Genomic DNA, 26,950 nt, shown 5'->3' with positions numbered 1-26,950 from the left:
GTTTTCACTTGAGTGGCTTTGCTTAAATGTCCCACATATAGATTGGCAATGTATTTCCTTTTGTGTATTGCCCATTCTCGTTCTGTTTGACTTTAATTCACTTTGGCAGTCCTATGCCAAATGCATCCTGCCTGTGCACTGCATCAAACTCTCACACAGCATTTCCCCACTTCACAGGGGAAGAGACTCTACTTAGCAGTGAGAACCTTGCCATCAGAAAACACAGGGGCATTTTCTACTTCCTTATTTATTTGTGACTTGGCTTAAACAATATCATTTTGGAAGACAGCTCCTCATCTTGCAGACATATTTTAAATGGGGTTGAAAGAGCTAAGTCCCTGGGGTAAAATCAAAGCTGAAGGTGAAAGGACACAGCGTTCTCACAGCTCTACCCTGGATCTCCTGCTAACATTCTCCTTATTCGATTTGGGTTTCTCCTGGCCTAGAGGCCAAACAAGGATGGATAGAAATGCTCACTGTGGACACAGAGTAGGAGGAGTGTGGAGCTGGATGTGATGGTACACCTGTAACTGCAACACTAGGACAGTTGAGGCAGGAGGATGTTGGCACCGCTACACAATCAGTTCAAGGTCAGCCTGCCCTACCTAGTGGCATGCCAGGGAAAGGAGGTGCCTGTATTAATTCATGTATTTGTCAGAAGAAGTAACAAGCAACTGTCCCAAAATGACTGCCCATAAAAGGACCAAGGGGAGCAATTTGGAAAGAGGCAGGACTAGGTAATGAGCCAGTCCACCTGTTGACAGCAGCATCCACGTAGCACACATGCAAGGCAAACAAAGCTAGCCTTCATTTCTTCCATTTCATACTTACTATCTGACATCCCAAGACCAATGTTTATACAATTATCTAAGACCTTAATGTTAATTCATTATTTATAGCATTTTAGTCCAAACAGCTGAGCTTCTCACAGATTTGGTTAATTTAATCAAACTCCACGCAATTATACTTTAATTAAAACTACATATGCATAAAGTTGAAATGCTGATATTTAAATCAATTGAATTCACAACAAGATTAGAAGAAATGCAAACGATTAATTACAGATCCAAATTAGAAACAAAATTAAAGGCAATTTTAATCCTTCTTTTTCTGTCTAGAAGGTAGCCATGACCCAAAAGTCATGAATCGTCAATGTCACACAGTGGGTGGAAACACAGAGACTCACTGACTTCAGATGCTCAGACTGTTCATCTGGGCCATTCTAGGACCTTTTGCTGTTCCCTATATCCATTAAACAAACTGGACTCTCACCCAAAAAAACAACAGTTTTCCTAAACACTTATCTACCAATGAGGGATCGAAACTGCTATGGTGATGGAAAGGTCTTGATGTTGAGACTTGGTCATTTTAGCACCCTGACCTCAGGTTAGGTTTAGACCTCAGGTTCTTTACTCCTTTATAAGCTCTGAAAGAAGTTCAGTGTCTCCCTTGTTACAGAACACATTCACGTATTATTTGACTGCCCGACATTTTGCTCAAACCATTTTCATGCATTATTAAAAATAATAAAAAACCTGTAAAGCTCTCTAAGTTATGACATCATTTTCTTAAATGGGAAGGGAGCCTTCTCTTCTTTGTTCTTTACTATTCTAAGTTTTCTGCCACTCTATTTTTAGGCTGATTTTTTTAATGTAGGCAAAAATTAAGCCTGCTTTGTCAGCATTAAACTTTCAGTCTCTCCATGGCTTATTGTATGGTCACTGATCCTTCTTCGTGGTTTAGTTTCTTTTTTCAGCATTGGGAATCAAACCTAGGACCTTATGCATGCTCAGCAAGTATTCTACTACTGAGCTACATCTTCCACCCATAATTTTTGGGGATAGTGTCTTATTAAATTCAGTGTTTAGTTGTAATTATTACCTTGGCACAATCTAGAACTGAGAAGAGAGTACATCAATAAGGGATTGCCTACATCAGGCTAGCTGGTGAGCGTGTCTATGGGGGTTGTCTTAATTACCTTAATTGAGGCAGGAAGACCTATCCCACTGTGGGTGACACCATTCCCTAAGTAGGCAATCCCAGACAGTATAAATGTAGAAAGGGGGCTAAGCACAAGTAAGTATGCATGTGTTCACTCTCTCTCTACTCTCGATTGTGGGTGTGACTAGACATTGCAAGTTCCTTCCTTGACTCCCCTGCAATGGTAGACTGTGACCTGGAATTATAAACTTAATAAACCTCTCCCCCTAAAGCATGCTCTGTCACAGTAACAGAAAAATGAGACTGTTTAACTATGTAACCCAGACTGTTCTCAAATGTGTCAACCTACACCTTCCTCCTTTGTGTTGTGATTTTAGGTATGTGCTCCCATGCCTAGCTCCTGAAGAGAAGTTTAAACCCTTGAATAGATTGTTCTAAATAAGGGCACACAGTGATTTTTAATAAGCAAAAGCCACTCCGACTCACCCAGCTGTTGATTTATCAAATCTTTCCTGGAACTGTGTTCTCAAGATCTCAGTGTGGAAATAGGCTAACCTCATCCACATCCCACAGAGCTGTTTCCACCCTCACCACCAGCATCTCCCACCCCATAGCGACTGCCCTGCAGGTAGATTACCCTCTTCCTCTCAACAAAGCCTCCTGCCCCTCCACAGCCTACCGTAAGTGACATTCCCTCATCTACACTCACCCTCTCTCTGACTCCCAATGAAAATAACACCCCCATAATCACTATAATGGTCAGCATCACATGACATTAATGTGTAGCCTCCCCAATGAAACCTTAAAGTCACTAAAACTGACAACCTGGAGCCATGTGAACTTGACACACAATCTGTAAACCTTAAAAGCAAGTGGGAAGCTCTATGTCATGAGGATAGAGCCATCCCAAGCCCATCCTGGGATATTGGGGCACAACTTTCCTCTCATCCCCACCATCCACAGACATATAGGCTGTTTCCTGGAAAGACTAAATGGGCATTGTGGGACATACTCACTGCAAATCGGACTTGGCAGTTCTCCTCCCCCAGGTAGCAGAGGTCGCCCGAGACGTTGGTCTCCAGCCATAGGTGTTCCCCATTCACAGCATTCTCCTGTAAGGAAAAGACCCACCCACTTGAGTTTTCTCTTCAGCATCAAGGGAGGAATTATGCAAGACAATTAGTGACTCCCAGGAGTTTAGACACTCTTCATGGGATCTTCAAAGACACTGCTGGAGTTGATCCTATGGAAATTCTGGAAAGGGAAAATGGTGTGGAAACTTTGATCGATAACCAAGATCGATATAAAGTCTATGAAGGCCTTATCCATGGACGTGTCACCTTGAAACATTCTCAACCAATGAGGAAAAGACAACACTGAGTGGTTCCACATGACATCTTGTTTATCCGGACCCCAGATGTGATGACCCAGGAGACCAAACTTAGATAAAAATTTGCCTCTACTTAGTGAATTAGCTGAGAAGAAGGGTGAGAGTATTAAAATACTTTAGGTAAGAATGGCTGACAATGCATCTACACTCGGCTTGCTTCTCTGGAACTCAAAGCACAAATGCATTTCTACTAATCTAAACACGTTGCTAATTTGGCAAGGCTTCCCACTCAATTCTAAATTTTACAAACTAAATAATTTGTCTGCTTCCTAAGAATACACACTATATTTTGGTGGCAAGCAGAGCTGCTGTGATGAATGCTACAATGAGTAACAACCTTGTTCTATCCATAAACGTGCAGTATACAATGGAGAGGAGGACAGCCATCTGGCCTTTAAATATGGCAAATAGAATTCTATGATCTTTCTTCTGATACACCACTTTAAAGGTGTACGAATTTATGTACTGATTGTATATTCTGTGTATTTGCTTAAAGGATGAAATACTGGAGAAAACACTGTGTTACATTAACTATAAAGGAACATAAGACTAAGCCTGCAGAGTTTATAGGAAAAGTCCTGTTGTTTTTATCTTATTCCATGTCAGAAAGACAAGGACTAGCAGTTATCCTTTGATGGAGGATGCTGTGGGCTGTACTATGCCCCTGTCCTCAATTCATATATTAAAATCTAAATCACAGTGTGATGGCATTAGAACAGGCCTTTAGAAAGTAATCGGGTCATGAAGGTAGAGCCTTCACCATGGAATCGATGCCCCTATAGGAAGTAACTCAATGAAGCTCTCCCTTTCTATACATGCATGCAACAAGGAAAAGCCACCTGAGTTCACAGCAAGAAAGCAACTACCTGCCAGACAAAAAGAGGGCTCTCATCAGGAACTCCAGGTGCCATCACCTTGCCCTTGTACCTGCTTGGCTTGGAAATGATGGGAAATCAATGTCTGTGGCTTAAGCCACCCAGTCTGTGACATTTTGTGGTAACATCCTGATCAGACAACAGAGGACAGCTTCAATAAAGAGCTTTTCAGGCTAACCAAGTCATTTAAAGTCCATCATACATTTGAGCCATGCTTAGGATAACTCATCCCAGAAGCATCCACACAACAGCCTTCTCAATGCCAAGGCTTATTAGAGAGAATCAGAAATATAGACCAAATGTTTCTAGCTGGAAGCAGGGAAGAGAGCACCAATTGTCATGCTATTTTTTTTAAAAACACTGGATACATTTCTTCAGATTCAAATAGAATACATTTTCCTTTCAGGGTAAATGATCTCAAATGATTTCAAGCAAGAGAATCCATTGACCTCGGATCCAGATCAGCAGTTCTCAACCTTTCTAATGCTGCGACCCTTTAATCTAGTTCCTCATGTTGCAGTGATCCCCAACCATAAAATTATTTTCATTGCTACTTCACAACTCTAATTTTGCTACTGTTAAGAGTAAAAAGTAAATATCTGTGTTTTCCAATGGTCTTAGGTGACCCCTGTGAAAAGGTCATTTGACCCCCAAAGGGATTGCGACCCACAGATTGAGAACCACTGCTCTAGATGCTTCAAGATCCAAGGAAAGTGAGGAAGTCTCAAAACAGCAAGAGTAAGATGTGAACACAGGGGAAAAGTGATCAGGTATACAGACAACAAAGGCCTCAAGTGCCTTTTTTTCCCCTTCTCCCCAGTAATATTCTCCTTTGGTGAACAATGTTCAATTTGTACATAAATAGTCATGGGAAAACCGACCTCTCCTCACCTTCTGGGACACTATCAGAAGGAAGGAAGACTAGACATAGGGCTGGACCCTAAAAATCTTACAAACTGATGACATCATTAGAGAATAAAATACAAAGGCATTTCTTTACTAGGTAGCCTGAAGAAATTGTGCTCACCATCTAAACCACTACAGAGGGGTTACCTACCATCCAACTTGAACTTCTAACCAATTATACAAAAGCCATCCCTTTTCATTTTATCACTGGACTCATTCAGCAAACATTTGTTCTTCAGTGCTGGCACGAGTCCTAGGGATGCTGTGATATCTCACAGTGGTAAACTGACTAACAAAGTTGGAAACTGAACATGACAGAAAAACAAGAAATCCTAAGGGGAGGACTTCAGGGGAAATCTTGCCAATATTTTAAGGGGTCCGATAGAAAACTGTTACAGTGGAGCAAATGTCAAGAACCTTTGACAGTAACAAGCTAGGTGTGCCAACAGTGAAGTCCTCAGAGGGCAGGTAAGGCAGGCAGGGGTGGGTTAAGAACCTGGGAGTCAGACTGTTGCATGCACCACATACCTGACTTAAGGGCCAATAGCTTCTAGGCCTCAGACTCCTTTGTTAAATGGTATACCATTTGCAAGCTTTCAGAGGCCTGCAGGTCAACCTTGCCTCGGAGTCATCCACAGAAGACCACTACTTTTAGTTAGCCTCAGTTTTTGATGGGAACTTGATTTCAAAGAGATGGACCTTTGGAAGGTAAAGGCAGGCAGCTTTACTGCATCCTGTCACTATCTAATGGGTCGGTTCTCAGTTTGAGCTATGTACTCAATAACCTGGTAAATTTTTAAAATAATTGAGTATGATTCCAGAGAGTCTGTGTCAGTGAATCTCAATGAAACTTGTGTATAGTAATTGTTCAAGGTTCCAAGGTGGTTCCAATGTGCTTTGGAGTCTATGACCCAATAGACCACACCCTCCTCTTCAAGTGTTTTAGATAACAGATTTTAGAGCATGTCTGTGAGCCAAAGTACTATATTGCATTCTTCTCTGTTTTGTACAATCACTAACAAAGATAAGCGTAAGAAAGACATGTCATGAAGCATCTTCATCAATTTTAAGAAAAGACATAAAGCTATAAGCATATACCCATAGACCTGGAGTTCACCATGAAAAGCCAGGAAGTGATAGGGAAGGAGAGCAACATGTACAGACATCTAAAGAAAACACAGAGTAAAGCATTCATTCCCTAAATTACTATGCTTACTTTGAGAAGTAGTTCCTGAAGAAATAGTTCTAATGGAAGGAAAAGGTAAGTATATACCTGGCTAGGTTAATCTAAAATTCCTTAATGGGGGAAAAATGGTCACAAGAAGTACAACACAACAAAATGTTGTAAAATCAAGGAGTACAAATGTAGAGATTGGTCATATAGAGAACGTCATGACACAGAGACACAGAAATAAAAAATAAATTCAGAACTGACTTGCATCATGGTCATAGATACACAGAAAAATCAGAGCTGAAAATAACACGAAGTACATCGATAGTTGAGTTCTTGACACACATCTGTTTCCACTCTTCTCCCCCAGGGAAAGCTCAACAGAGAATTCTTATATTTTGTCACTTCCTTTGCACACCATTATAATTTCTTGAGCCCATTCCAGGTGTTCTTCTTTCACATGACAATACTATTTTCCATGTCACCAGTGATGTCACATGGCTGAAGCCAATGGCCAATGATCAAGCTCCACACTCATCAGCAGCTTCAACACTGATGATCGCTGTCTTCATCCAGAGTTACTTTCTTCTCCTCCACTGTTTACTTTTCCTAGCCTTTGCTGTTGGATCTTCCCTATGCTCAAATTTTTAACACTAAAATGTTCTGCAGCTCAATACTCCAATCTTTACATCTTCCGTCTACATTCAGTCCTTAGATTACTGCGCTGAGTTTTCTTGGCTTTAGCACTCATTGAGTAGTTGTTACCTTCCAAATTATTTATTCAGGATGACCCTCTTCTTTGAGCTTTACTCATAAACAATTGCCAACAGCATCTCTCCAGAAGACCTAATAAGCATCTTAAATCCTTACATTTGCAAGAACCGAATTTCCTCCACTGATAGGTTCTTCCTTGTCTTCTCTCTGGATTTTCAGTAAATGGCATTACCGTTCTCCATACTTAGGCTAAAACTCTGGAGTCCTTCTAAAGCTCTCTCTTATTTACAACTAATATCATTTCATCGTGATTTTAAAATGCATCTGAGGTCCAGCTACCACTCACCACTTCTACTGTTACCACCAGCTCTGGCTCAGACTATCTCAACAGCCAACCACAAGTGATATCCCTACTTTTGTCTCCACCCTTCATGGTCTACTTTTCAAAATGCAACATCGGGAGTAGTTGAGGTGAAAGCCTGAGACTTTCTCCTGCCCTATTGTTACCTGTGGCAGCCTAGGGAACCCTATTTGGAGACCTTTACTGAGGTGAAACGGAGGTTTGCTGCAGTAAAGAATTTTAGGGTACACCAATATGAAGCAGAGCTGGAGTGCAGTAAGAGACTTTTTTTTTTGTTTTTTGTTTTTTTGTTGTTTTTTGTTTTTTTGAGACAGGGTTTCTCTGTGTAGCTTTGCACCTTTCCTGGGACTCACTTGGTAGTCCAGGCTAGCCTTGAACTCACAGAGCTCTGCCTGCCTCTGCCTCCTGAGTGCTGGGATTAAAGGTGTGCGCCACCATCGCCCGGCTCAGTAAAAGACTTTTGACAAATTTCAGCACAGAGGTTAACTCAGAGGCAAAATAAAACACACCCAAGTGTAGACAGGCTTCTCGGGAGATGCTGGAGTATCAGTATCTGAGCAAGAGCCATAAATATGATTTGACTGGTTTAATTTGGTTTTGGTTTTTTGAGACAGGATCTTGTGTAGCCCAGGTTGTCTATTAAACTTGCTACACAGCCCAAGATGAGCTTCAACCCTTTATCCACCTGCTTCAGTCTCCCAGGTGCTGGGATTTCAGGCATGAGCCACCAGGCCTTGTGTAGACACATGGTTTTGGTGGCTCTCAACTTAATCTCAAATAGTTGCTAAGGAATTTGATTCTTCCCTTTTCCCCCTTTGCAATAAATGACATGACAGGGTGAGTCCAGAGGTGCCTTGGATAGGACTGCAATTTAATCAGGCAAACCATGGGTCAATCACAGGGTTACCAAAGAGGATTCTTGTGAGATTTCATAGAAAATCGAAGGTCTGCTACTGAGAAAAGAGAAAGGTCATACTCAAAGGTCATGTTCGCTTGGGCCTTGGTACATGATTTACTGTAATGTTAACATCTGTATTTGTAGCATCTTCATATTAACAGAACATTGTTTCTATGTCAGCAACCTTCAGAGAAAACGTTAACTGTGCTGGAATTCTTGACTCTCAGCTGGAGGGAGACTACAACCACATTCCTGGGTGAGGAGCTACTTTTCCTTCCCATCATGTCTCCTTAATTTCCCCTTCCTACCTAGCTTCAAAATAGAAATCTGATCAAGTGGCTGTTCTGCTTATCAGCTGCTCATGCTGGTGGAAAGATATTAAATCTTCCCTTGCATAGCCCTTGGGTGGTTTCCTGTGTTCTTTTCCTATCCATAGTCTCCCAATTCCTGTTCTTCTCACCTCCTTTCCTGTTATGCTTCCATCCAGTGGTTAACTTACAGGCACCCTGCTCTCCTTGCTGCTTCTCAAGCAGAGTGGAAGGTCTCAAGTCAAGTCCACTGAATTTGCTGCCCCTTTGCTTAAGCCTTGCATGTACCTGAGGCCAGTATTGGGTGCTCCTCACTTCATCCAGGTTTAATGGTTCACTATGCATTTTTTTTCTTTATTCAAATTCCTTACCCCTCTCTGGATTAATTTATGGCTAATTTCTATTTATAGTTTAGTCACCAAATCAAGAGTTATTTCCTCAAAAAGTCCCTAATGCCCCATAATCCGAATCAAGTTGCTTTGCTAGGTCCCGTCATAAAATTATGTTTCTTTCCCATTATCTACCTCAACTGGCACTTATTCATATATTGGCATAATTATTTAATTAACATTTCCTTTCATACAAGATTCTAGGAGCCACAAAAACATTAAATTTACAACCAATTTATTGCATGATCAGCATTAAATCTCAAGAAATTTTAAGAAATAGAAAACCTAAAAGTTGTTGAATAAATGAGTAAATACGTATCTTTGTTATGTCTCACTGCTAGGGGCAGAAAGGAAAAATACTGTTATTTTATGTCCGCTAGTTTGACATCATAAACTACAACACTTGGAAGACCAACATAGTTGAGGCATGCAAAAAATGATAACACACACTTTCACCTATACTACAAGCTCCCGCTCTCTCCTTTCTTCTTGTATATCTATCTTGTCTTTATGGTGATTCTCCAGAAGTGTGAGTTTAACAACTTTCGGTGACTTACACAGTTTGCCTAGTGAATTCTCCAACCTCAATATAGTCTTAGAGATTCCTAAGTCACAACGAGAACGTTAGAAGTGGGAGTGGTCCTGAGGACTCCTGAATTCTGCATAAAGGATACCTGGGTGGTGTCAGCATTAGGAGGGACTAAACAGATGACTGACTTTGGCTTGCTTTGGACATTTCTCCTGACTCCTTTTCTACCTGTGAGCTAATCACATGAGCTCTGTTATAAAGTAGATAGGTTACTTAACATATGATTTAGGACCCTCTCATTTCCCTAAACCCCAGGTCATTTATCAGTAAAATTATAAAAATAACTGTTCCTCTATCCCAGGATCACTGTGAAATTTCAGTGCAGAAATGAAAATATGTCAATAGTATGTACTTGATAAGGAGTCAGTAGGTGTTTGATTTCTTATCTTTTTTTTTTTTTTTTTAATCATGTTGCTATTTCTTTCTGACTTTCCTTCTCCCGATTCCATGTATGCTGGCATTTTTTCAGATTCTTCTCCTTGGTCATTGTGACCATTTTGCTCTTCTTCTTGAATATAAAACTAGATCTGATTTCCCAGCTTTCCTTGCAATTAGGAGTGGCCACGAAACCAAGTTCTAAGCAAATGAACAGGAGCAAAGGTTCCAGGAAGGGTCCATCAGATCAACCAGGAGCAACTCATCCTTGCTTCTGCCCCAGAGACTTATTGGGGTGATCAGCCTTGGGGGTGATTTTGGAAAGCTCTTGATGAGATATCAGGAGAACAGTCAGTTTTTATCCTTGAATAACCGTCAAACGAGTCTAGTTCCCCTCCAACCACCCACACTAGTCCTGGTCTGTGGCATGGGAGAGAGAAAAACAACTTCTCTATTGCCACATTACACATTTGAGTCTCTTATTCCAGCAGCCTACTCTATCCCCAAGGAGTGCAGACTTTCCTCTTGGTTCTTACTTTTGTCTAAGTTTCTTTTTATGTCTAAGTCTGTCCCCAAGTTCCTTAGTATACACTAGACAGCAAATCCAATCAAGTCCCAGTTGCTTCTTTGAACTCTGACATCTGCTCTGACTAATTTTCCATTGTTGTACACTCAGTTCCCTTAAAACACACCTATGATTGTGCCCCTCCATGGCTCTGAATGCTTACCTGATTCTGTTACACATGGAATGAAGTCCACTTCAGCCTGGCACTCTAGACCTTCCACCAGGCCTGCCAACCAATCTATCCTTATCTTATTTTCCTCCCTTACTACTGCTCTTTAATCATATCTTATTTCTGGTGCCATGCTTTATTGATTATCCTTCTCACCTGGGAACATCTTTCTTGCTTCTTCTCTAAAAATCTACCTTGAAATGACACCTCAAATAATATGTATCTCAAAAACTGTCCATTTCTAGAAAACAGAAAAATAACCACACTATTTCTAAGCGATGACATTTTTTTCTAGTCTTTGGAATGTGGGCCAAACCCCTTGGATGGACACACACACACACACATATGTACTCACTCACACCCATACTCATCTGTGATTCTTGCATGCATATTTACACAATAGATGTAGTTACTTATGACCCTCAATAAATAAATAAATAAATATATATATATATATATATATATATACATACACACACATACATACACACATGCATACACACATACACAAGTAGATATTACTAATTGCCAAAGTTAAGCAAAAACCCCATTAAAAAAAGATAAAGATAGGGGAGTGATACAGATTAATAACATGTTTAACAAGTGCGCCAGCAGGAGCCAGGCATATAGATACACATATGCAATTCCAACACCCAGGAATCTGAGACAGAAGAATTGCTAAAAGTTCAAGGTAGGTCTGGGCTACCAAATAAGTTTCAGGTCAGTCTAAGATACACAGACCCTGACTCAAAAAGGGAGCCAAAGAAGTAGTGTATATGCACCAGAAGCAAATCACCCAGAGAAACAAAGCAAATCACCCAGAGAAACAAAGACATGCAATTAGAAAATGGTTTTTAAATAATTAGAGTTACAAATGATAGCTCTCTTACAAATATCCATGTAAATTTAAAAAAAAAATTAAATGTGCATTGCCTGAAAACCTCCAAGTTAGTAATAGGTGACAAATTGCCTTGGATGGTCTCCACAGGAGCTGTGTGGAAGACGGCGGCTGAACACCGGGAGTGTGGTCAGCATTGACTGAGCTGTGCCAATGACACTAAGGCACAGTTTAGAGACTGCGTATGAAAAAAGAGTGCTAATGTCCTCATAGAGCCACCATCTGTTACTTCAATATTGAATGAGAGCATTTGGGGACAATCAGGTGAAACAAAACATGGGACTAAAACTGGGTTTCCCTACTTATTCATGTTGTTTTAATGTGAATCCCTAAATAACTTATATTTAATCTAGGGCTCGCATCTGTTTCCACTAAAGAGTATTAAACAATCACTTCCCTAGCATCAGAACATTTGGACCAAGATACTTACTTACTGCACAACCATGGAGCTAAGGAGTCTGTGAGCCCTCTGGGACATCAACGGATTTTGGTTGTTGATAAAGATTGCCAAATTGACACAGTCTATGATCACCTAGAAGCCTACCCCTGGGCATGTCTGTGAGGGAGTTTCTAAACTGGTTAATCGTGGTGGGAAGACCAATCCAAAGTGTCAATGCACCATTCCATGGACTGGAGTCCCAGATTGAATAAAAAGGAAAAGTGAGCTGAGCACAGAGTTCTCTCTCTCTCTGCTTCCTAGTGTAGGCACAGTGTACCCAGCTGCCCCACTGGCCGGCTACCAGCCTTCCCTGCCATGATGGACTGGATTGCTTCTTAAACCACACATCAGAATCAATCCTTCCTCGGTTTGCTTTTGTGAGGAATGTTGTTGCAGTAATGATAAAAAGTAGTTAATATAGGGCTATATCTTCATTACCCTGAACTCAGAAAATAAAGAGTGAGAGCCAGTCATAGTAGATCAGTCCCACAATGACATCATGGCTATCCAAGACCAGAGGTATCATCGCTCTGATTGATCTCTATGAGGTGTTTTTCTCAGTTTCTCACATCCTAAGTTTTTTGAAGTTTGAGTGAAGAGATATGGGAGGCAGGCTGGGCTGTGGCAATGATGCCAAACCTGACACACAGCACAGGCTTCCTAGGCTCACACTCAAAACAGGGCTGGCAGGAGAACATATGCAGAAAACACTCACATATGTATGTGCACACACACCCATGTTGGCATACACACAGGCACACACGTGCCCCCAGCTGCTTCCTGGCTTTTCATTCAGGGTTTCTAAAGATAAAGCGACCTAATTTTGTAACCTAGTTTAAAGCAACTCCATGTGAAGACTCTGGTTCCCCAGTCTTGTCCCTGAACTGAACTGTGAGGCAATGTACCAACTGTGCTGTCTCTACCTGCTGGGGAGAAAGCACTTCCTCTCTTAGTCCTCCACTAAAGAAAGGGAAAGCTGGTGTGGATGGGGGAGGGGGCTGCTTTCTTCCGAGCTGAAGTTCGGTTTTCCAGGGAACACAAGGTGGAAGGATGTGGTCCAGCAAAGAAACGAAAGAAACTCAGAACTGAAGATGTTGGGGTAGAGATTGACACGAGCTTTAAGGAAGAGTTTCTGGAGCCCCAGCCCTGTTCCTCATCTCCCACACTGGCCTGTGGCTTGCTCCAGGCAGCTTAGGAGGCAAAGCATAATTACAAAACAGTATGGACAGAAGAGAGACCCACTCCGGTATTACTGGCTACGATCTTAAAAAACAGAGGCGAGCTCTAATTGTAAATTGAGTCACCTCTGCAGAGAGAAAGCATGTGACATTTAAGAAGACACATATTATCTGTGGCGCTGACACACTTCTAAATGGGCTAACTCACTCTAAACTGAGAGCTTGGATTCCAGCCCAGGAGACGAATATTTTTGGTTTCTATTTTGAACATCACTTCCTTCCCATTCTAGTAATTTAGCTTATTTCCTCCCAAACTGGCTTGGCTGACATGTGTCTTAATGGTATCAGAGGGAACAGCCTCCACAGGTTGTCACTAGGAGGGTGAGGAGAGCCACTATTAGGAGAAGGAGGACAAGCAAGCCTCTCCAGGTGCATGATAACCTACTACAGGAGGAGGAACCTGAAAGGGGGCATTAAAACAGGTTGTGTTTGTTTCTTTTACGAGTTGGCATTGGAGTCGTGTTTAGCAAGCCTTTCAGGAACTAAAGATTATCTGAGTGCCCATCAGTTTCCAAGGATAAGTTCACTTCTCATTAATGGAACAGAGGGGTTACAATCAATTCATGCCCTGGCATCAGTAACGGGGCAGCCCTCAGGCTGTCATGGGCTCTCCACTTTGAAGAGAAAACAGGCAGACGACACTGCCTGGCTCTTTGGGTAGCTGGAGACCTAACAAGCCCTCCAGTAAGTCAAGCAAGAAGCACTAACTTGGTTCTGTTTGCAAGATGGGTCACTATGAGCAAAGGAATGCACACAGGAAATGGGATGATTGAAATGGCATGAGGAAGAGATGATCAGAGCCTAGGGGAAGGAGGGAGGGAGGGAGGGAGGGACAGAGAGAGAGGGGAGGGAAAGGGGGGAGGAAGAGGGGGGGGCTGCAGAAAACAGCCACCTTCATGCGGGTTGAGCCCAGGGGCCACTGCTAGGATACTGGAGCACTAACTGAAGGCTGTCTTGAACACCTCCATGTGCCATCACTGAGGGGTGACATGCATGGGAGGAAAGCCTGTGCACAGGGAGCAAGAGCAAATATTGGCAAAGTTATCAAAGAAGTGGACTGTCACCAGTCACAGTAAAACACAGGAGAGAAGAGTTTGAGGAGGAAGTTCCAGTGGTGTGGGGGAGTGAATTCCAGGGGTGTGGGGGAGTGAGTTCCAGTGGTGTGGGGGGAGTCAGTTACAGGGGTGTGGGGGGAGTCAGTTACAGGGGTGTGGGGGGAGTGAGTTCCAGGGGTGTGGGGGGAGTGAGTTACAGGGGTGTGGGGGGAGTGAGTTACAGGGGTGTGGGGGGAGTGAGTTCCAGTGGTGTGGAGGAGTGAGTTACAGGGGTGTGGGGGGAGTGAGTTACAGGGGTGTGGGGGAGTCAGTTCCAGTGGTGTGGAGGAGTGAGTTACAGGGGTGTGGGGGGAGTGAGTTACAGGGGTGTGGGGGAGTGAGTTACAGGGGTGTGGGGGAGTGAGTTCCAGGGGTGTGGGGGAGTGAGTTCCAGTGGTGTGGGGGAGTGAGTTACAGGGGTGTGGGGGGAGTGAGTTACAGGGGTGTGGGGGAGTGAGTTCCAGTGGTGTGGGGGAGTGAGTTACAGGGGTGTGGGGGGAGTGAGTTCCAGTGGTGTGGGGGGGGAGTCAGTTCCAGTGGTGTGGGTGAGTCAGTTCCAGTGGTGTGGGTGAGTCAGTTCCAGGGGTGCGGGGGAGTGAGTTACAGGGGTGTGGGGGAGTCAGTTCCAGTGGTGTGGGTGAGTCAGTTCCAGGGGTGCGGGGGAGTGAGTTACAGGGGTGTGGGGGAGTGAGTTCCAGTGGTGTGGGGGAGTGAGTTACAGGGGTGTGGGGGAGTGAGTTACAGGGGTGTGGGGGAGTCAGTTCCAGGGGTGTGGGGGAGTGAGTTCCAGGGGTGTGGGGGAGTGAGTTCCAGTGGTGTGGGGGAATGAGTTCCAGTGGTGTGGGGGAGTGAGTTACAGGGGTGTGGGGGAGTGAGTTACAGGGGTGTGGGGGAGTGAGTTACAGGGGTGTGGGGGAGTGAGTTACAGGGGTGTGGGGGAGTGAGTTCCAGTGGTGTGGAGGAGTGAGTTACAGGGGTGTGGGGGGAGTGAGTTCCAGGGGTGTGGGGGAGTCAGTTCCAGGGGTGTGGGGGAGTGAGTTACAGGGGTGTGGGGGAGTCAGTTCCAGGGGTGTGGGGGGAGGGCTGGAATTTGTGTCACCAAGGAGGGGAAAGAGATGGGGAAAATGGGATCCCTGAAGGATAAGCTCAGCTACACAAAGCCTGAACACTGTCTCCCACAGCAGTCCAGGCCCAGCCATGCTATACAATGCTCCCTGTGCTCACTCAGTCAGCCTCAGGACCCTCACTACCCTTCCCAAAGCCTGCGGCCATTATTCTGAAGGGAAGAATTGTGTTCTCTAGAAGACTTTGACACATATACCAGGTTCAGAGTGGGGTCCTTTCTACAAAAAGTAACAGTCCAGTCCCAGAGATCCCAATTCCAGGTTGACCCTGACCTGGCCTGCCATTCCAGGTGCACCCTGAACAGCTTCTGCATCTGTTTTCTCATTGGTGAGCTGATGTGACCAACGGTACAGAGTCAGGGTGTGGGAGCAGTCGCAGCCTCTGAAAGGATGCCTAGTCTGCTGAGCTCAAGAGGCAGGAAGCAAGGAATTTCTCCGGGAGAGTCAAGGGGTCTGTGAAGAACAAGGGGTTCCCACCAACCCTGCTCCCCAAGGTGCTCCCAGAGCCAAGACCCTCAGGGGTGCCACACAGCACTCTATGGAACCAAGGACCTTAACCAAGACCAGTGACCGGAGTGCCTGCGCTTGTTCCTTTGTTGTTTGTGGTGCTGGAAACCCAACCCAGGGGCTTCTAAATGCAGGTCAAGTGTCCTACCATTGATCTATACCCTGACTTTCTACTCCCCATCCCCCATCTCATCTTTTTATTTTTAATTCTTGCTATTCTCATGCTTACTTGGGGGACTGTTAAGAAGCTCTAAGCCTCATCAGTCTTCAATAAACAACACTACCAAGTCAGTCAGTCTTATCATCGTTAGCACATGCATTCCAGCGGCCAGTGGCAGCACATGTGTCACCAGGCCGCTGTTCTGCAGGGAACCGAAAGTCAGGGTTGTTGCAGAGTGATGCTCTAGACTGAAGACCCTTCCTGTGCTTTACGCAAAACAAGGAAATTCCCCAATTCCTCATTTGGTCTCTTGAACAGAAGGGCCAGTTAACACACAGTGTATTTGGCAGAAAGAGGCCAACGTTTTAAAACCAGTGTGAGTCATTTAAACTCTCACAGAAAAAGTCAGAGGGCACTGAACTACACCTAGCCCTCTCCTCCTTCCTGAACATTCTGTGCGATTGGATAATGGTGCGATTGGTACTGGGTACTGGTACTGTGTGACTGGTCAGTGCTGGCCACTTCTGTCTGCTGACACCAATAACAGACAAGAGAGGGTATCTGTTCCAGAGCCACATCTGAGTCTCCCAGAAGGGAGTACCCACCTGCCTTAGCTTCCTACTGGACTTTCAGCAGACAGCGCCATCATCACAGGGTGACAGGGTGCCCATAATCCCCAGGGAGGGAAGAAAGAGGAACAAAAGACCGCACGCACGCACGCACGCACGCACGCACGCCCAGCCTGAGGTCCTATTTGTTCAGTCCCTATTGTGTATCAGAGCCTCCCACCACTAGTCAGAAATACTATATGGATGAATACTATAAGGTATACCTCTCCAGGGGAATCAGAAAATAATGCCTGCTAGCCTAATGCTGGCTTAGGCAGGAAACTTACTAAAAGCATTTGTTGATAATTATTCCCAACATCAGCCATGACTAGAGAGTCCTTTCTTATATCCCAGTAATGCTCCCCACCCACCCCCACCTCTGTAAACTCTTCTGGCCCAGACCTCACTGTACTATGTCCTCACTGTTGATTTTTTTTCTATCCATGGGTTTTAGCTTTATAAACCACATCTTCATCACCCCCTTGATCCTAAGGAATCCACCCAGAATGCAAAACATTCTGGGGCAGAAAACAATGCCTTAATGCCTAGGAACAACACACTTTAAAAATAAATCTATAGGCACCTGGGTTTAAGCAAGGGTATGGGAACATGTGCTGGAAAAACGATAGCCTTTTCAGTAATAACACTGATCAAAATGGATGTCCACAAGCAGAGAATGGTGTTAGCTAAAGACGGTGTCCACAAGCAGAGAATGGTGAAGGACAGCTATTTCTCACCAGCTTGAACAGACCAGTACTTAAATATAAGACCGGACACTGTAAGATGTTAGAAGAAAATGCAGGAGACATGATTCAGAATACTTTGATGGGATGGATTTTCTAAAGAGGGCCCAAAACAAGAAACAAAGGAAAAATGGGCAAACAAAAAACTGAAACACTTCTACGCATCAACAACAGCAGGCAACTGAGTTAAAGGACAAACTACAGAGTAGGAAGGAGAAAGTATTTCAGACTGCATTCCTGATATGGGCAAATACCCAGAATTCATATCTACACCAAAACTTGAAAAACTCTATAACCAACAAATACCCCATAAAAACGGGTGGTAGGTCTAAATCAACTTGTCTCAAAAGAAGACACGTAAGTGACCAGCAGATATATTTTAAAAGAGTAAACCTCACTAATCATCAGGGAACTACAACTCAAGAAACAGCCCCTCCTTTCCTAAGAGTGGCTCTCGTCACATAGGAGTCAACATGTACTGGAGAGGCTATTGAGAAAGAGAACCCTTCGTGCTGGTGGTGGGAACCATAGCCGGCAGAGCCACAAGAACACAATGGCTGCTCCTCAAAAATGTCAAGAATGGAGCCACTGACCTAGCACACTCTCACTCCCAGGTCTGTATCCAAAAGAAACGAAAATCCTTTGATCTGCAGAAGTAGGAGACACATCTGCCGTGTTCATTGAAACACTGTTCACAACAGTCAGGAAACGGAAGCAACCCTCGGAGTCCATCAACATAGGAATCCCAGGGCTTGGGAGGGAGAGACAGGTGATTACTGGGGCTCCCACGGTGGCCAAAAAGCCTAGCCTATTTGGCAAGTCCGGGTCAAGAAGAAATATAGTTTCAAAAAAAAAAATCAAAGTAGATAGTACCTGAGAAATGACACCCAAAGTAGACCTCTGGCCTTCACACTCACGTGCACAAGCACCCCTCCTCCCACAAGAAAACAAATGTGACATGTCTGCATGCTTGTATTCACTGGTAAATGGTGAAACGAAAATGCTAAACAACCTAACTGAGAACAGACAAGAGGTCAGTGGAAGGATGTGAATGTTCTTTTCATATAAGAAATCGAAAACTTACAGAAGGAATTCACATCAGAAGTAAAACACAGACTATTACTTTTGTTAAGGTTTGTTACACTTTTGGAAAGGGTGATTAATAAAGAATCGTGAAGCTGGGCTGAGTGGCACATATCTAGAATCCAGCTCTTTGGGAGGTTAGATTAGGAGGCTCAGGAGTTGAAGGTCTGCTTGGGTAACAGAGTGTGTTCTAAGCTGGCCTGGGCTACTGGGAGATACCTTTCTCTCAAAATGAGTACAAGTACGGGTTTGGGAATGAGTGCTTGCCTAGCTCACGGGAGACCCTGGGTTCAAAACCCAGTGCTCTAAAGAGAGTTTGAGGACCTTTCATCTTATATTCTTAAAAGTCTTGTGTGACTACATATGTTACAATGTTATTTAGAAGTGGAAACTGAGGCAGGAAGATTTTGCAATAGCTTCTTTCCCTGGTCCAGCAAACATTCAGATGACTTGGTGCAAGAGAAAATATTCTAACATTATGTTTGTACCAATACTATTTAACTATTGTTCCAAAAACTTTAGCTATAAAAGCAGCAAAAATGAAATGAATGTTTCTCATTCTTCCCCCAGGGGAAGCTGAGGCCAAGTCACACTTGCTACTGGGTAGCGCTTTTTCTATTTGTGAGACTGTGCCATTGGCTTATGGGAGAAGCATCTACCATATCCCCTGACAGTAAGTCCCTCTAAAGGATTCCAACTCTGCCAAGTTGAAAGAGTGTGGAAATAAGATTTGCCCTTACATACACAGGCATCGAAAACAGGCATGCCTTTAAGTCTTAGTTCAAATTAAAAACCCATTTACGGCAACGTGAAAATCGGAGCTTACTTTTTATAGCCCGTGACCTTTGCTAAGGGTGTTATTTTTAAATTCAATAAAATGTCATATTATCTGTCAGAAAAAAAATGTGGTGCCTATGCCGAGTGGAAGATTATTTATCTGTACAGAAGAAGAAGAACCTGTCATTGGCAACATGAATGGAATTAGAGGCTTTGGGGTTTAGTGAAATAAGCGAGGCACAGGAAGTTGAGCACCATGCCACCAAGCCCTGAGCCATCTCACGTACATATAAATTATCACAAAGTGTATTGTATACTAACAGCAAGATGGTGGTTACCAGAGGTAATGGTGAGATAATCAAGGGAAAGGTTCTTCAAAGGATAGTAAGTCACAGATACCATTTCACAGTACAGTGACCATAAACCATGATAGTGTAGTGCACTTTTCTTGCAGAAGGCTAGAAAAGGGGATTTAGAATGTTTGCAGCACAAATAACTGATAAATGTCTCAGCAGATATACTTTGCGCTGATTTAAACATTACACATTGTGCCCATGTGTCAAAACACCACATGGCACACCATAAATACATATGATTTTTATGATTTAGTTGGTTAAAAATAATAAATACTCCCCTCCTTTCTCCCATGACTTTCTCCCCTACGCAGACAAGGACATGGAGGAGACAGCGGGGAGGAACTGAAGAGCAGCCCTGCACATGGCTTCAGGTGGCCCCCAGCTAGTGAGCTCACGGACGTGACCACTGAAGATGTGTTCTGACTTACAGAATCCTGAGGGTGAGTTGAGAAAAACACAGCATGCAACTGAAATGCACTTGAGATAAAAAACAAAAAACAAACAAACAGCAGACACCTACGCTCCAGTCCAGAGTTGCTCTGGGCTCCTTTGCTGGACCATTCGCCACAGGAAGGCCAAGAGGATGTGCAGGAGCCAGGTGCTGGAGGCCTGTCCGGGAGATGGCTTTCCTGCAGCAAGAAAATAAATATATAAATAAATGCATACATATATATATGAACACACAAACATGAGAGTTTTGTACAGAGCTCATAGCTCCGTGTGGGGTAGAAACTGTACCCGAGTGACCTGAGTGGATCTCCAACATCTGATCCCCCTTACACCTGTGCTGAGATACACCTCTGCTAGGATAGAGAGGGATAAACCTCCCCAAATCAGGGCACTTGAGGCAGCCGCTTTGTAACGGGGATATAGGGACAGAATCTGAAAGCTCAACTTCTTTTCAGGGTAGAGGGCAAGAGTGGAGCCTCTCCACTTACAGAAATGGACATGGTGTGGATACTTGCGATACTTGGAAAGTAATTCAGGTTTCCAGAGACGACATGTTAGCAAAGCCCTCTCCTGCAACCCAACTTCCCAGAACAGCACTGCTCAGGCTGGCTACCAATGGACGTCTGCTCTTCCTCTCTTCTGAGAACATCCTCCTTCTCCATGCAGAGGACCACTGTCCACTGAGTTGAAAGCTCTCAACATGAAAAAACTGACTTGCGTCTGCCAAGGAACAGCCCACATTCCTTCAGCACCCCTCAACACAAACAAGAGGACCCACAGCAAGAGAAGCAAGGAGGGGAAGAGCTACTGAGTGCCTCCCCACCCCTCACCCCCCACCCCCCCACCCCCCACCTCCCCACTCCATATGAGTCTCTGAGGGAAAAGGTGCTTATATCAGAAAGATGAAGGACTAGGAGCAGAAGTGGGGAGATGTGTTACACCCTAAAGGGCAGGTGGCCTCTCTGCATGCTCACTGACCTATCCAGACCCCACCCAGGCATGCAATTGGTGCGGTTAGGCAAGAACAGTAGTTCTCCACACCCAAGGGTGGACATGTGCCACCACTGGTCTCTGTGTTTGTCAGAGAACTCAGCGGGTGTCCCGCTCTCTGAGTTTCTTTTAGGGTCTCTTGGAGTCCTAACCAGGAAGTTCCAGAAAAAGGTCTTCAGTAGCTGGAAATTATCACAACAAGCTTGCTGGCAATTTTCCAATGCTCCAGCAGTGTGCAGGCAACACCTTTGATGTCTGTAATCCCCCAGACTCGTCATAAGGGTGGCAGCCTTAAAGGAAGACAGGTAATTAACCACATCAGTTTTGGCTCCTCACACCAAAGTGTGTGCCACAGCCTCCAGCCATATTCTTATGAAAGAAACAGTGACTCAGTATGGTGACATGGGCCTGGAATCCAGCACAGCTAAGGACACAGGAGCAGGAGGTTCTGAAGAGAGGAAGTTCAAGGCTATCCTGGGATACATAGCAAGACCCTGACTTGGAAAGTAAAAGGTAAGTAGACATTCGAAGGTGCTGAGATAGTCTAATAAGATAAACTGAAGAAACAAAGGGGTGAGGATGGATGACGGAGGAATAGAGAATCTTCTAGGTTTTCCTCCCACATTGAGGGACCTTCTCTGGCGTGATTCTTAGCTTTTTTTTCTCTAGATTCAAAGGCCTCCCCACCAGTGCTAAACCAGTTTTCACTGTTAATAAAAAGGTATTTTTGTGGCTTCAGAAACTACAGGTTCTGCCTTCGGGTCTTCAAGAATCTCCACAACGTAAAGTTAAACGTTTAAAAACTACCACAGCTAGAGGCTGGGACAGGAGGGTTATCATTTCAAAGCCTACCTGGGCTACACAGTAGCCTGGCAGGGTAGCCTGGGCAACTTAGCAAGACTTAAGACATAATTCCATGTGAAAGGCCCCGGTCGAAATATTTGGGGGATTCGGGGGGCAAGAAGTAGGAGGACGAGAGAGAAGGAAGGGAGCAAGGGAGGAAGGGAGGGAAGCCTTGGGATGGCTGAGACAAATGAGAGGAAAACACATCTTTCAGAGTTTCACAAACTATCTCAGAGACTTAGGACCAAAAAATAGAAGAGAGAGGGGGGAGGGGCAGAAGGAGAAAAGGAGATCAAGGAGTTAAGGAGAAGAAGGAAGAAGAGGGGGAAAGAAATAAAATTTCACTGTCAGGTCCTGGCAGAAACCTGAGCAAATGATTTCAGCTCCTGAGCACCGACAGACTGTGACAGCCAACCTTTCATCACCCTCCAGGACTAAGAACCAACCCCTGACCCAGCAGCAAACGACCCAAACTACCGACGCAGGAGGCAAGGCAGCCATACAACACAGAACACCATTGCACCGTGAAAGATCAACATGGCATTTCACTGGAACTCTGGTCAAAGCGTACCCTTTTCTAGTCTGTGCACAGAAGCAATGAAGTCTTTTTATTACTTCTCATTTATTCCTCATTATGGACCGAATGTAAAGTTGAATTTGTAACATCAACAGAAGAAAGCGGTATATGAAAATGAGTAAGAGGCATCAAGAGCACCTACCAGTCTGTGACCAAAAGCGCATCTTAGAAAAGTAGATATATGAAACACAGAATAGAAAAATCATAATTAGGAAATATTGGGGCCTGGGAAGGTGCTTCTGATTTCAGCTTTCTACTCTTCTAAATGGCAAAAATGATTTTTTTTCTAGCAGTTCATACATGTACAGACATTTTCCTTCAAAGAGTACAGGATTCTCATTATATCTGAGACCTCAACTAAAATCAGTGTTAGTTTTCTATACATCCATCATGGTAGTGGAAGATGACATGAAATTCTAGCAGAACCTGGCGTGTGTATGGAAGGGGTGAGGTCAGTTGTTTTATGTGACAATTTGCTCCAATAAAACAATAAATGGGAGTTCAACATTTCATTCTTTCTTCCTGCTCAGAATCCTCCCCAATGCACAGACTGCAAAGCGTGAAATGCCAACAATTCTATTAACTTCACAACATCACTTTGTGGGGAGTGAATATTCTCACAAGAGCATGTCTGAAAAGAACTGTGATATTAACTGTGAAATAAATATGAAAAGAAAATACTTCATAACGTGGTTCCCAGAGCATAAAGTCACAGTTAATGTCAATTACCTGACATGAAAGACTACTAACACATTTCAAGTACAAAAGCCATCTTACATCTTAAATAGCATTCTATTATTCTCTTTCCTTCACTCAGTAAGACTATAAACTCCTAAAGGACAGGGCTCCATTCATCCACTAATCCTGTTACGTCTAGCCCAGGGGTAGACTCTGTAAATATTCAATAAATGCTTTCTGAATTAATGAATGAACTTGACCAAAAAGCTAAGCAAAACAGCTTGCTGATTAGATCAGGGCTTGAGAAATCCAATTAGGATGATTTGAATAACGACCCAAGCTTTACCTCAGAGACGCTCTTTGCTGAGAGGGTCCAAAGTCCTTCAAAGCAGCTCTTTAAAAATAAATGCAGCTGGCCATGGTGGCACGTGCCAGGATTTCAATCCCAGCACTCAGAAGGCCAAGCAGAGCCGGGAAGGCCGTATGTTCAAGGCCAACTTGGACTGCATACATAGGGAGACTTTTCCAAACACCAAATAAATAAATACATGCAAATAAGGTAGAACTCACCCCTGAGAAGTCTAGGGAGCAATCCAAGCCTGAGAGTGCATGCCTGTGATACTAGCAGTGAGGAGGCAGAATCAGGAGGATCACCAAGTCAAGGCTATCCAAGGTCTGGACCAAGCCACCTCATAAGAAAAGAAAACTGAGAAAGAAGGGAAGGATAGGAGGAAAGGAGGGAGAAAGGAAGGCAGGGAAGGAAGGGGAGAACCAAAATCTAAATAATCAAGAGGGGAAAAAAAATCTAACCTTGGAGACACTGAATCAGCTCATCATCTTGGTATGACTACTGAAATATCATTCCATTGTCCTATTTATAAAGGACATATTATCAGGGTATTAATGTTTTTAGATAAGGTCTCACCATGTACCTCTGGCTAGCTAACTGCCCTGAACGTACTATGTAGACCAGGATGGTCTCAAACTCACAGAGATTCTCTTGCCCCTGCCTCCCAATTGCTGGGATTAAAGGCGTGTGCCATCACCTCTGGCCAGGGTATTAACTTTTTGTAATGCACTCACCCAAAGAAACATGTAACATAAATACTTTTCATAAACAAAATGGAAAGACATGCAGGACTGATTATTCAGCATGTTACCCTCTTGGGATCCATTTCTAAATTCCAATCTACTCTCATTTCAACTCATTTGTATGACTCCCAGATTCAAGCCATGCGCCCGACCCACCACTCTCTGAGAAGTCTAATACATGAGGATGAGATTGAACTTCTATGTAATGAGTGGGAAAGTGCCAGAGAATACAAAGCGTGGCTTGGCCAGAATACCTAAAGAGCGACAGGAGATACCGATGCATTCATCCCAACATTCTAGAAAGGAGCCAGATACTTTAAAAGTTACTCTGTTCCTTAGGTTTATTCCCCAAGTGCCTCAAGAGACATGCGGTGGGACTGGCAATACAGCTCAGTGATAGAGTACTTGACTAGTATGTGAGGCTGTGAGTTCAATACCCAGTACCTCAAACACACACAAAACAGACATGCTATACAGTGTGAGTGTGTGTGTGTGTGTGTGTGTGTGTGTGTGTGTGTGTGTGTGTGTGTGTGTGTGTGTGTGCTGGTGTGCTTTTCCTTATGTCATGGAGACCTTAGTCACTTGTATCCAAGGCAGCCCATACTGCTTCTCAGTTAACCTAAACAAACAGCCTGAAATGCTAATAGTCCACACAGTGAGAACCAGTCCCAAGCCCCACATAAATGTAAATATCCCACCCATGATTTATGTAGGGGAACAAGCTGTGTAATTACTTGAGTCAAAGTCTTATTCCACATTGCATATAAATCCAAAGTCGTTTTTGACAATTTTAAATGTGCTTCAACATCTTCAAGGATGTAATTATTAGTAACAAAGGTTGAGTGTAGTCCCCTAAGGTGTGTTCAGCCAATCAGAAAATCACTTCGGAATTGAATCTTCAAAACCATACACCTGCGGAGTCTGGACTTTGTTATTCTGTGGTGATTCCTTCCAAAACAGTAAGACTGGGATGCTGAACTTCTGGCCACAGTAGGTCCCTTTAAAAGCCTCCCAGGAGACTGAAGCATAGCTCAGTGGGAGAATAAATACATACCAAGCATGGGTAGGGCTGCAGATTCAGTCCTCAGCACAAGGAGGAGGAATAGGGGGAGGAGGGAGAGGAGGAAACAAAAAAGGAAATGCAGGCTTCTGAGCATTTCTACTGTGTCCCCAAGCTGAGCACCACTCTCGCAAAGCTGTGCACGCTCTGACTGCTGTGCCTACTAAAGTGGCTAAGCCTGTATCCTTATTCATTCTATATTTTCTCTATAGAACGTTCGACATTCATTCACATACTCATTCATCCAACAACACATTTATTGAGTATCTATTTTATGCCCAGCACTGTCCTAGATGTGTAGACTCATGAATGAATGGAACTGACATGAGCTGCTGCCTGGGCAAAGCTCACAAAATATATTTTACCACACACTGAATCATTTTACATACCTTACAGATAGATCCTTTACAACAATGAGGCTTTCATTATCCCTAGTTTGGAGTATGAACAGTTAAGCTACTGGCCCAAGGTCATGTGTATAAAGAGTCAAATGAAGGTGAACCAGGGAATTTAACACCTTCCTGTCAATGCCTTATCCTGTTATGCAGTCCCACACTTGCATGGCCCTGACAGCACACATACATACACATCCATACCAAATGACATACGGTAGAACTAGCAAAGCTATACTTGTCTCCTAGTTGTCTTAATTATGTCTTAAGGATGTAGGCTTCAACAAACAAGAGAGAGGCCATGTTTGAGAGGTGCTAGGATGCAAAGATTAAAAACAGAACTTGGACTGTCACTGCATATATCAACTGCAGACCAGGGCAGAGATGGTTGAGCAATACAGAATGCACTCCATTTTCTTGTGCACTTTTTCTGTTAAGTTTTGAATTATTAGATGTTTATTCTGATTTTTGTGTTTTTGTTTTTTGAGGTTTTTGTTTTGTTTTGTTTTGGGGGAGAGAGAGAAGTGCAGGGAGAAAGAACATGAAATTGGGTAGAGAGGTGGGAAGGATCTGGAAGGAGTTGGGAAAGGGAAAGAATATGATCAAAATATGTGAACATTTTTGAAGAAAAAGAAAAAGTATAAAAACATAAATAATATTTTGAGAGAAAAAAAAGGATAACAATTTACCTTACCAACAGGTAAATCTTTTTTTTTCTTTTCTTTTTTTTAAATTAAGAGATTCTCTATTCATTTTACATACCAACCACAGATTCCTCTGTCCTTCCTCCTCCCACCCCTCAGCCTTCCCCCACAACCTACCCCCCATTCCCACCTCCTCCAAGGCAAGGTCTCCCATGGGGAGTTAGCAGAGCCTGGTAAACTCAGTTAAGGCAGGTCCAAGCCCCTCCCCGCTGCACCAAGGCTTCTCAGAGTCTCACCACAGGCACTAGACTCCAAAAAGCCAGCTAGAGGAAACACATGAACTGTGGACCAATAGCTGAGGAGCCTCCATGGTACTGGACCAGGCCCTCTGCATAAGCGAGACACTTCTTTAGCTTGAACTGTTTAGGGGGCCCCCGGGCCGGGGGATCGGGACCTGTCCAACAGGTAAATCTTAATCTTTTTTAGTTTCACTGTTTATATATATAATGTATGTGTGTGTGTGTGTATATGTATATATATATTCAT

General features: G+C 43.6%; 1 protein-coding gene across 10 annotated transcripts in view; it reads right to left on the bottom strand.

Moving 5' to 3' along the window:
* Dgki (diacylglycerol kinase iota) overlaps positions 1–26,950 on the bottom strand; it is a 471,870-nt gene that overhangs the window by 305,188 nt on the left and 139,732 nt on the right. For all 10 annotated transcript variants that reach the window (XM_028866082.2, XM_028866077.2, XM_037203652.1 and 7 more), the window contains exons 2-3: positions 20,199–20,307; positions 2,958–3,053 (exon numbers count right to left, since the gene is read on the bottom strand). In XM_028866082.2, coding sequence (XP_028721915.1) covers positions 2,958–3,053; positions 20,199–20,307 — 205 coding nt within the window. The remainder of the gene's footprint in view (positions 1–2,957; positions 3,054–20,198; positions 20,308–26,950) is intronic.

Source organism: Peromyscus leucopus, chromosome 3 (assembly GCF_004664715.2).
Source record: "Peromyscus leucopus breed LL Stock chromosome 3, UCI_PerLeu_2.1, whole genome shotgun sequence".
Lineage (NCBI taxonomy): Eukaryota > Metazoa > Chordata > Mammalia > Rodentia > Cricetidae > Peromyscus > Peromyscus leucopus.
The sequence above is the reverse complement of the archived record's forward strand: the minus strand, read 5'-3'. Positions and strand labels throughout refer to the sequence as shown.